The sequence below is a fragment of the Pongo pygmaeus genome, chromosome 2 (genome assembly GCF_028885625.2).
Source record: "Pongo pygmaeus isolate AG05252 chromosome 2, NHGRI_mPonPyg2-v2.0_pri, whole genome shotgun sequence".
NCBI lineage: Eukaryota > Metazoa > Chordata > Mammalia > Primates > Hominidae > Pongo > Pongo pygmaeus.
Window position 1 is genome coordinate 53,538,916 of NC_085930.1, and position 12,116 is coordinate 53,551,031.

General features: G+C 36.9%; 1 protein-coding gene across 5 annotated transcripts in view; it reads left to right on the plus strand.

The window, feature by feature from the left end:
• The window catches only part of GTF2E1 (general transcription factor IIE subunit 1), a 39,040-nt gene extending 28,115 nt beyond the window's left edge, over nt 1-10,925 (plus strand). For all 5 annotated transcript variants that reach the window (XM_054481055.2, XM_063662587.1, XM_063662588.1 and 2 more), the window contains exons 4-5: nt 4,284-4,525; nt 8,905-10,925. In XM_054481055.2, coding sequence (XP_054337030.1) covers nt 4,284-4,525; nt 8,905-9,332 — 670 coding nt within the window. In that variant the 3' untranslated portion in view covers nt 9,333-10,925. The remainder of the gene's footprint in view (nt 1-4,283; nt 4,526-8,904) is intronic.
• Nucleotides 10,926-12,116: the final 1,191 nt, after the last annotated feature.

Below are 12,116 nucleotides of genomic sequence, written 5' to 3' on the forward strand. Positions count from 1 at the left end.
CCAACAGCAGCTCTCTGTATCAAGTCACCTTCTTCTTATCAGGAATGATGGTGACCCCACGGAAGAAGAAGAACCAGGAAGTGGAGGAAATAAACTGATCAGGAAAAAAGGATACCCAACAATCTGGTCATTAAGAAAAAAGGGAGGAAATGGAGGCAGACAAGAAAGACAGAATGGGGTTCCTAGAACTGCCAGCCAGACCAAAGTAAAATCGTTTCCATGTGGTCAGGAAAAAAACCATTAGGTTAGAAGATGTTACCCAGGTTATAATATCCCCACCACAGCATTTGACAAATTCCACTGATTGGATATAACATCCTGGAGGTGGTATTGATTTGGCCTTTCTGTACTATAGGAGTATGAAGTTTTGAAATGGCCCATCCTGCCCCAAGAATGTAATAGTCCATCCTGCCTCAGTATAAGAGAAGAGGCATCAATAGAATGGTATGGGAGCTCAGAGATGATAGCTTTTTTTTTTTAAATAAGTGGCAATATTATTAGTTTGATTACTGATCTGTAATCAGTTAAATTCTAGCTTGTCCCTAGATCAGAAACCAGGGGCTACCTCTGCAGAACTGTCAGTAGGCCTAACCCAAGAGTTGATGGACAGTTCTATCCTTTCAGCAAGTCAACCTATTGATGATATATAAAAATCTTCCTATCTTTCTAGAGTGGAATTCCTTGCTAGTAACCTTCCCTTTTTCATCATCTCTTAACACTTACCTTAAAGATTTTTTAAAATTTAGTTTTGAAATAATATTCCCCTCTCATCTCTGAGTAAGAGTTATATCTTTTAAAAGTGCTAAAATTTCTTAAATAATATAAAAAGATTCAAACATGAATTTTCATTTTTGTCATCTTCAATTAAAATTGTTCCAAATTTTAAAATTTGTTTGACTTATGGTCAAATGTCTGCTGCCTCAAACTGGAATAAAACCCATCTTGAATTTCTATGACAGAATACTAAAAACAAAAGACTTTTTAAAAGTACTCTTGTGTTAACATTTATTTTAATTCTGTTCTTTTCTCTCTAGCTTTCTTGTTTTTCTCAAAGTACTCCTCATACCTTCATAAGATAGTCTTTGTAGTCAATGCTAAAGATAGAGAATAGAGAAAAACTCTGTGTTCAGGATTATATATAAAGAGAAACAGTAACCTCAGAGTGAGTGAGTCATTTAAGTCTGGATCAAGGAAAGATAAGGATGTGGTTGGCCAGATCAGAGAAATATGCCTATTCTGTCTCTCCCAGGTTGGGTTAGCTAACTCAGGTAGAAACACTTTGGGGGGGCAGATACATAGAGCAGGCTCAGCACATCAAGATGGGGATGTTGGCTGAGGATAGAAGAGGCATTGAAAGGAGTCAGAGAGACAAATGTGTGCGGGAGGAGAGGCCAGAATGTAGAGTAAGCACAGAAACATAAAAAACCAGATCAGACTAAGAGAGAAGAGAAAGAAAAGTGAATGCTGAAGGAGACAAAAGTTTGAAAAGCCAACCTATACAAAGTAAGCAGCATCATATTACAGTGAAGGCAGCCACATAGCCTTTAAAAGACCACACAGAACAGATAGAAGATAGAGAATGATTAGGGACAGTTAATGGTTAAATTGAGATGAACAAGAAATGATACACAAAGTAACATCAATGAATGCAGAAAGAAATAGCAGAGAGAAACCAGTTATTTGCAATTGTAGCATAAGACTTCAGAATATAGCAAAAAAAAAAAAAAAAAAAAAAAAGATGGATTGGATATATTTACAGAGAGATGCCTCATAGGCCTAGACTTAGAGTGGAGAGCAAATAACTGGTAGAAAGTAGGAGCAGTGAGGAGGCAGAAAAAGTGGTTGAGACATGGAACAGGTAGAACAGGCACTGGGAAGAAAAAGGCTGTGGGAGAAAGTGGTTTACAAAGTAGCCCTGGGCACAGAGGTGGAATAATGAAAAGAATGCAAACGCAGTACCTGGAAGGCATGGATTAAATGAATGTGTCAGTGTGGATTGGGCAACTGGAGATAACATTATTTTTTTGTTGCACAAGTAGCATGGCCCTATAGATATCCAGAGGCAGGACAGGATAGGTGGGATGAGCTAAGCCCAAGTTTACCTCCAGAGGATGGTCAGAAACACAGTGTAATTAGGGAAAGATGTGATGGGCTAATCAGATACACGGACACAGACCTCAGCTAAGTATGAGTTAGAAAACCCCAGTAGATAAGAAGTGGACCCAGAAAGAAGTGAAGAGTAAGGGAGTAAGCAGAGATGAAGTAAGACAAAAGTGAAGGCAAAATAGTGAATGGCTTAGGAGGAAAGACTAATGAAGTATTTATTAGATTCAGAATGAGTCGGGGCTCCACACAGGAGATAATTCAGGATCCATGGAAAAGAGTGAGAAAAATGGACGAAAAATAAAGGAGAAACGTGAGACCAGGTCAGTCATGGACACTGAAAGAAACATCCAAAAGGTTTGGAGTGAGCAGGCAGTTCAAGAAACATGAAGATGGTTACAGAATAAAAAATAGCTGGACAGAGAGGGAGGTAGAGAAGCATACATAGAAGTTGAAGTGGAAAGCATCAGTAGCAGGCAGAGAAAGGCATGAGCTCAGACTGAGAATCAGGCATATTCCAAAGAATTTGGAACAGATTGAGAGTGAAACAGGCAGGTAAAATGGGGAACCATCAGAAATACTGAAAACTTGGCCTAACACAGAGGTGGGGGAGAACATAAGTGACTAGAAGATAAGGAAATGATCAGACTTGGAACAGGCTAACAGACAAAGAAGATACTGGAAATAAAACTCAAATCAATGGTGAATCCATGCATGAACAACATGTATCATTCTGGTCACTATGTCTCAAGTAAAGTATATTACAATTAGAGATGGTCCAGAAAAAGACAAAAATAAACAAAAACTGTAGGAGGTGGCAGCAGTGGAAAAGAGAACTGTTTAAGGAAAACAGAATCAAAAGGAATCAGAACTTTCTTCAGTATAGTAGTGAGAACATGATTGAAGTCGATACAATTGTGAAAGATATCAACATGACTTGAAGTCTGAGGAAAATCAAGTGTAAAACCCACTTCATACATTCACTGGATAGAGTCTGCTCTACTATCAAGAAACTTAAGACAAATTTAGACATGACAACATACTATCCTATTTTATGTAGAAATAAATATTTACAAAACTTAAGTAGACCAGATAACTTATTTAAGGCCCATACGATTCATATTCTATCATTCTAGGAACTGTAAACTAGAATGTTAAACTTATGAGCTCAATATATAATGTTGGTTAATAATAATTTTATTTTATTCAGTTTTCTTCCTAAGTTCAAAGAAAAGAAGGCTGCTTTAAGAACAGGCATGAAGCCAAGTTGGGGAAAACAGATTTATTAAATAGTAGTATAGCCTAACTACTGTATAATCTAAAACAACTTCAATCTAAATAACACAACAGGCTGGGCACAGTGGCTCATGCCTGTAATCCCAGCACTTTGGGAGGCCGAGGCGGGTGGATCACTTGAGGTCAGGAGTTTGAGACCAGCCTGGACAACATGGCAAAACCCCATCTCTACTAAAAAGTAAAAAGCAAAATAAAATAGACTGAGAAAAACAAACCATTGTTACTGCAGAGTAGAATCAGTGGTTGGAGATGGATACAGAGTATCAGCATATATGTGGAGATAGAAACATACAACTCCATAGAAAAGCAGCTAGTCTGTGCAGAGGGTTATACCTTACTGCATGAGTGGTGGGAGAAGAACATTGGTTGAGGTCAGGCTTTGTAGAATAGTTTTCTAGCTTTTTCCATGATCAGCACACAAAGGAAAAAGCACACAGAACCACTTTGAATTATTCTGGGTTGAGCTGAGATAACATTTTTTAAAATACAATGTGTTTTGTTTTTGTTTTTTAAACAAAATACTGGGAGAGATTTTTGTCAGATTAGTGGCTTTAAGTAGATGATGTCACCATATCACTTTCTCCTTCGCCAAGTATTAATAGATTTATTGAAACATCTTAAATCTATAAAACCTCAGTCATTTATATACACCAGAGGATCCCATGTTTGAGGAACTTAAATATAAATATGATGTGTTTTTCTAACACATGCACCTTTTACCCTGAGGTATAGAAGCACTTTCTTGGAATTGTTAAAGCATGTGTGCATGATTGATAGATAGCATTTACATGTAGTATTTCAGTAATTGCCTCCCTAGCTGCCCTTCTTTTCCAAAACCAAGACATTAATTTTTCTTTTTCCTGTACTCTATTCTTTTTATATAGCAAGGACCATGCAGCAACTACTGCTGGAGCTGCTAGCCTAGCAGGTGGGCACCACCGGGAAGCATGGGCCACCAAAGGTCCTTCCTATGAAGACTTATACACTCAGAATGTTGTCATTAACATGGATGACCACGAAGATCTTCATCGAGCCTCACTGGAAGGGAAATCTGCCAAAGAGAGGCCCATTTGGTTGAGAGAAAGCACTGTCCAAGGGGCATATAGTTCTGAAGATATGAAAGAAGGTAAGTAAGAGTAGAAGTCAGTAAAATGGATGTGTCTTAGGTTCAGTAGAACATGAACTTGGCTTAGTGGGAAACTGCCTGGGCAATTCTGGATCTGTTCTACAGAACAATTAATTGCATTATATTAGGAAGTAAGAAATTGAGCAATAAGATAAAAACCAACTAGTATACTTGCATTGCCCTTCAACTTAGTGAAAATAACAAATAGCCTTTTAAATTTTCATTTTTAGATTTGAAAAATTGTCATCTTTTTATCTTAATTTCTTGGAAAAATGCTATCTATTGTTTTCAAGGTAGCCATACTCACCTTTCCTTTAATCTTATATTACCCTGACTTATATGCATTTAATTTTTCTGAATTGGGAGCTAAAACTATACACTACCCCAAACTTCATGTTGTCTCTTCATAAATACCAATGAGTGTGTGCTACCTGAAATATATAGAAAGAGACCACATGAATAAAGCGACTGAGCATTCTCACAGTCCAAGATGGTTAGCAGAACTTTGTTCTAGAGGATTTTGGAAATTTCTGAGCCATAAAGGGTTAAGAATTGCATACTAATCTTCAGAAGTTAGAGAACTGCAAGATTTTACTTTTTAAGTTTTAGTCTAAGTTACTGCATTCAAGACTTTGAGTGATGATGGTTTAGGAGTATGTAGAAAATGGGAGGCAAAAATGGATGACAGTGACTCAAGCTGGAAAGCAGAGAGGAAGGGTGTCTCTATTTCTGGCTGGATTTTATCAGTGTAACAATCTATGTGCCGCTACTCCCAAGTTAATATATCGTTACTAACATATCACCTGAGTTTGGTGATATGTTAGTGCCAAAGAATAATCAGTAACTGAAAACCACTTGTTTTTTGGCCTTTCTCCTAGCCTCTTTTCCCTTCATAATAAGCATTTAGTATATGTATATACTAGAAATTGTGAAGGTAATGTGGAGTTTGGTAGTGACGGTAAAGCAGGTAATACCTCTACTGTGATTCTGTTTGATATATTAATTTTGATAAGAAAAAGTTTTCCAAGGCAACCATACTTTACCCTCCTTCTTCCTCACTGATTAGCCTGCCATGTTGGTTTTTTTGATGGAGTCTCGCTGTATTGCCTAGGTTGGAGTACAGTGGTGCGATCTTGGCTCACTGAAACCTCTGCTTTCTGTGTTCAAGTGATTCTCTTGCCTCAGCCTCCTGAGTAGCTGGAATTGGGCGCAAGCCACCATGGCCAGCTGATTTTTGTATTTTTAGTAGAGATGGGGTTTTGCCATGTTGTCCAGGCTGGTCTCAAACTCCTGACCTCAAGTGATCCACCCGCCTCGGCCTCCCAAAGTGCTGGGATTACAGGCATGAGCCACTGTGCCCAGCCTGTTGTGTTATTTAGATTGAAGTTGTTTTAGATTATACAGTAGTTAGGCTATACTACTATTTAATAAATCTGTTTTCCCCAACTTGGCTTCATGCCTGTTCTTAAAGCAGCCTTCTTTTCTTTGAACTTAGGAAGAAAACTGAATAAAATAAAATTATTATTAACCAACATTATATATTGAGCTCATAAGTTTAACATTCTAATTTACAGTTCCTAGAATGATAGAATATGAATCGTATGGGCCTTAAATAAGTTATCTGGTCTACTTAAGTTTTGTAAATATTTATTTCTACATAAAATAGGATAGTATGTTGTCATGTCTAAATTTGTCTTAAGTTTCTTGATAGTAGAGCAGACTCTATCCAGTGAATGTATGAAGTGGGTTTTACACTTGATTTTCCTCAGACTTCAAGTCATGTTGATATCTTTCACAATTGTATCGACTTCAATCATGTTCTCACTACTATACTGAAGAAAGTTCTGATTCCTTTTGATTCTGTTTTCCTTAAACAGTTCTCTTTTCCACTGCTGCCACCTCCTACAGTTTTTGTTTATTTTTGTCTTTTTCTGGACCATCTCTAATTGTAATATACTTTACTTGAGACATAGTGACCAGAATGATACATGTTGTTCATGCATGGATTCACCATTGATTTGAGTTTTATTTCCAGTATCTTTCTGGTTTTTACTTAAGATTTTGTTTGTTGCTTTGGTTCTGGAAGCATGTTAAGACCAAAAACTTCTAGAAACACGTAGAGGTACTTTTTAGGTTCTTCTGTGCCTTGAATCCAATAGCTTGGATCATATCTTTCAGTATATTTTAGATTATTTTTCTGTAGGCTGATTTTCTTGCACTTGCTGAAATAGAAATAGATCTGCTACTTTTCTGCCCACGTATACAACCTTCAGCTCTTCCTATATTTTTTTGCTGCAACTTGGCCTTTCAGTACCCACAATTGCTTAGCATCAATTCCGTGAATATAGTTTCCCAGTATACATCTTCTTTGTAATTTATAACTCTGTTGAAAAAAGACTGTTCCTAGAACCACTGTTTCTACTCTACCATCCAGAAATTTGCTCATTTATCCTTGTTTTTTGTTTTCTGTCTTCATCTGTAACAGAATAATTCTTTTTTTCTCCAAACCTCTCAAGACCCTTGTCAGAAATCTGTTATGTGTGACTTAATTTAGTTTACAAAACTAATTTTCTTTTTCCCTAATTTTATATTTAAACATTAATCAAAATACTGTGTTGATATTAAACTATTTGGAACATTCTTTTAGAAGCAATTATTGTCTTAAAGGCTTGCATACATTCCTTACCTTCTTTCTGTTGTAATGCTGCATTGGTAGTAAGCTCTAGGGAGGAGGTTCAGCCTTTGACAATATTTTGAAATAGTTAAGTTTGATTTTAACTCTCATTTTGACAGTCATTTATCAAAAGCCTCTTTTCTCTGACCTAAACTTTTAACTTGTCTGCTTCTGTTTCCCTTTCTGTCTCTTATCTGCCCAGTATCTCATTTTAGGAGTTCTGTGCCTTCTAAAATGTCCCGGGATTTAGCTAATTCATTTTAATGTGTTAATGAGAAGATGCTTTCACTTTATCCATAGTCAGAATTGACCATTTCTGAGTCTTCTCTTGATGATGATGATGATAGATAACACTATTCTAAGTGCCAGGCCCATTCTAGACACTTCACAGACATTCACTTAATCCCCACAGTAATCTAGTGAAGTAAATACTATTTTCCCCCTTTCTGTACTTGAGAAAATTGAAGCGGAGAGATGAAATAACTTGGCCAAAATCATACAGCTAAATAGTGTTAGGATTTGAATCAGGGAGTCAGGTTCCAAACAATACTTTTAATCTTTTTATATATTTTAAATGGCAGTATGTTTGGTAGTATTATCAGAATGCAGAATGCAGATGGTTTTCTTAAATATTTCATCTGCAGTATATGAAGTAAAATATGTACACAAAATGATAGGAGGTGTGTGGTGAGAGAAGCTTCATTCCTAAAATTAGATTCCTTTTTTTATAAAGAGTTTGAAGTATGCTTAATATGCTTCATGAAAATAAAACTCACATTTATTCACTCATTTGTCAAACGTTTATTCAGGGCCTAACAGAGTGGCAGGTACTATCTAGGTAAATGGGATATATCCATGAATAAACAAGATAAATATCTGTTGTGGTAGAACCTACATCCTTGGAAAGGGGGTAACAAAGACAATAGATGTAAGTTATTCATTATGTTAGGAAATAAGTGCTATGGGGGAAAAATAGAGCATTGGGAATGTAGGGATGGGATACATTTAAAAGGTAACATTTGAATAAAGACATGAAAGATGGAGGGGAGTTAGCTGTGTGAGTACCTAAAGGAAAAATATTCCAGGCAGAGGGAACAGGCAATGCAAAGGCCCTGACGTAGGAGTGTGTCTGATATGTACAAGGAATACCATGGAGGCTACTGTGGCTAGACAAGAATGAGCAGGGGAAAGAAGAAGTAAGAGGTAGATGATCAGGAAGGATTCCAGATGATGTGGGACCCTATAGGCCATTGCAAAGCTTTTGGCTTTTACCTTGAGTGAGATAAAGAGCCATGTTTTGATTTTCTATTATGCCAGCTACTGTAGTCGATTCTTCATAGACATTATCTTATATGTTTTTATCCAGAACCTTAGAAAGTAGATGCTTTTATCACCTCATTTTACAGAAAAAGGTATTGAAGTTTAGAGATTAAATAACTTGCCCAAGATGCTTGTGTATAGAAGAACCAGGATTCAAATCTATGCTATAATACTCTTAAAGCTGATGTACTTGACCATTATGCTACTTAAGCTCCAGTTTGTAAGAAATATTTTGAATATTTTATGGATAGCAGCTCAAAAATGGAACCAGTGAAGTCTGTTATTTTATCGTATTATTTAAATATATGTTAAAATATTGTCTATATGTTATAAAGAAATGCCATTTATATTTAAGGATATTGACTGTCTGAGTTTTACTCCCCAGGGGACATAGATATGGATGCATTTCAGGAGCATGAGGAAGGCCGTGCTGGGCCTGATGACAATGAAGAGGTCATGCGAGCACTGCTCATTCACGAGAAAAAGACTTCCTCTGCCATGGCTGGTTCAGTGGGGGCGGCTGCTCCAGTGACCACTGCCAATGGCAGTGACTCGGAAAGCGAGACCAGTGAGTCAGATGATGATTCTCCACCCCGTCCGGCCGCTGTGGCTGTGCATAAACGAGAAGAGGATGAAGAGGAAGACGACGAGTTTGAAGAAGTAGCAGATGACCCCATTGTCATGGTGGCTGGCCGTCCGTTCTCCTACAGTGAAGTGAGCCAACGGCCAGAGCTAGTGGCCCAGATGACACCAGAAGAAAAGGAAGCATATATAGCAATGGGACAACGCATGTTTGAGGACCTCTTTGAGTGAGCTTTCCCTACTTCTTTCTCCTTTCTCTAATGCTCAGTTCAAAAAGAAATGTCTCATCTTTGAAGAAAAGTATTTAAATGGCTTTCTGCCCGTCTTGATGTAAGCAACTGTCGATCCTTATGCAAAGAATGATGGTAGAGAGTTTGACTTTTATGCCAGAAACTTTCCCAGCAAGGTAGGGTGCTGGGAATCCTACCCTTCCTTGCTGTCACTACAGTATTAATATTTTACTGTATTTTCTTTTCTTTTTTTTTTTGAGACGAAGTCTCACTCTTGTCCCCCAGGCTGGAGTGCAATGGCGCGATCTCGGCTCACTGCAACCTCTGCCTCCCGGGTTCAAGCGATTCTCCTGCCTCAGCCTCCCAAGTAGCTGGGATTACAGGCGCCCGCCACCATGCCCAGCTAATTTTTTGTATTTTTAATAGAGACAGGGTTTCACCATGTTAGCCAGGATGATCTTGATCTCCTGACCTCATGATCCACCCATCTCGGCCTGCCGAAGTGCTGTATTTTCTTATCTAATTTTTTTCTTGCCTTATTAAGACATAATTTTCTCCCTTCTGAAATGAGTGAGGGAAGTTCATAAGGTAAATCCTTCCCATCCATCTGTTTACTACAATAGGTTACAATAATTCACTGATCACATCCATTTTATCTGTTCTAGCCAGGCATTCCAAACAATTTCTTATATTGCTGCCCACCAAAGCAGCTTGCCAACAGTCAAATCATTGATTGGGGGAAAAAATCCTGAAACTTGCTTAGAATTTGAGCATTTCCTCAAAATTGAGATGGGTCAATATGTAAGGGGAGGTGGGAGTGTGTGTGGAAGGGGGATAGATATAATTGAGTCTCATGATTAATGTCTAAACCAGAATTTGTGTCTTTAGAACAGACCAGACTGGTAGATTTTATTGTATTGCTTAATGTCTTTTGGTTTGGATTTAGGATGATAGAAAACAGAAAGTATAATTGGTAAACCCTTAGGAAGAAATTAGAAAAACATGGACATAAGACAAGAAGTCTGTATAAAGGGTTGAAGAGTGACAAGCATTGGGAACAGTGCCTTAGAACTGTGTCAGTTAGTCTGATTTGGAAATCCTTTATATAAAGCTGAGACTGGTCCTGGTTTTGTTCCCTTTGGGTACAGACCTCTTGTCAGTGCTATAAATTGTTTAATGAGGCCATTCCAGCAGAAATCAACAGAATAATTGATTACTCTTCTCTCTGTCTGTCACTCTCCCTCTTTCTAAACATCACTGAAGGCTGTCTGTCTTTTAATTCTTGTCAGACACGGTATTTTAGGGTGCATCCAGTATACCATTGAGCATTGTAACCTCAAGAAACAGTTTATTTTGGGTTCTGATATGTAACATGGTATTTTCCCTAAGGCAGAACTTTAAAAATAAAGAACTTTCACACAAGGGTCTATAACAATTGTATATCTTACAATATTTTTCCTTGCATTGTAATTTTTAAGTATTTATCATTTTATAGTACACTTATAAAGAATATAGAGCCTTGTATGGAGTGATGTTTCATTTACCTGGGTTGTATTAATGACTGAATGTTGACAATAAATCTGTTTTATACTGACTGAAGTTTGTTCATTTTAAGCTCTGTAACATCTTGGGGCATATTAAATGAATATTCTTCACATTAAAAAAAGTTAAAGACTTTTTTATTAGTCATATTTCAAATAATAGATGCATCATATGGGATCTAAACTTTTTGTGCAATAAGATGCCTTTGTACCTTGTATATGTATTCAACTTTTACACTTGATCTTAGCCAAAAGACCAAGAAGCAATGCTATTCAGCTTTTAAACATAGTTTTTTAAACTTTTATAGTTCTAGAAGTTAATTTAAATAAAATGGTAATCAGATGTTAATTTTTAAAATGTAGTTAATTTTTTAAACTATTTTTTGTAAGTGTGTTCATGTATATGTAGAATTCGTGTTATGGAAAAATGTCACAAGTGAATATGGAGGTAAGAATAAAGGTATTCATTGCAGCAGTATTTGAAATAGAATAGAAAGATAGATATACTCACTAAATCTGTATTTAGTCCTAAGTACTCAGGAGGCCAAGGCAGGAGGATTGTTTGAGCCAGGAGTTCAAGGCTAGCCTGGGTAACATAATGAGATCCCATCCCTCCCCAAAAAAGAATGCATTGAGAGGAAAAGATATCCATAATGTGTTAAATATAGGATTCAGTTTTTCTAGGGGTGTGTGTGTGTGTGAAGAAGAAAGTAGCTAACATATAGTGAACTGTGTGCCAGACACTATTTTAAGTGCTTTATATATGTTAACTCATTCAATCTTTTATAATCTGTGAGGTAGGTATACATATATAAATATATATATAAATTAGGGATGAGAATTACAGTGATCTTAATATATTATGAAAATATTATATTAGTGTCAAAAGAGTGTCAAAAGCAAGGTCTTTTTAGGTTGATGCTAGGATTTTTGGGTGAGTAGGCCCTCAGTTAAGTAAAATGAAAAAATCCAGAGTTTATCATTTTCTTGGATAAACATCTCTAAATTTATACTCAAAATCAATGGGAAGATATAATTTAATAGGTAACTACCCCCCTTTCAGTGACATCTAATAAGACTCAATAGAATTTATATTACTTTATCAGATAGGTTTGTCTCTTGAGTGGCACAATAATCTGGTGAGGAGAGACAATCAGTGACAGAAGGACCAAAAATGGGAGCCCTGCCGATTAGCCTCTGAAGCTCTAGTAAGGGCAGGCTCACACCCAAGGTTGGTAGATACA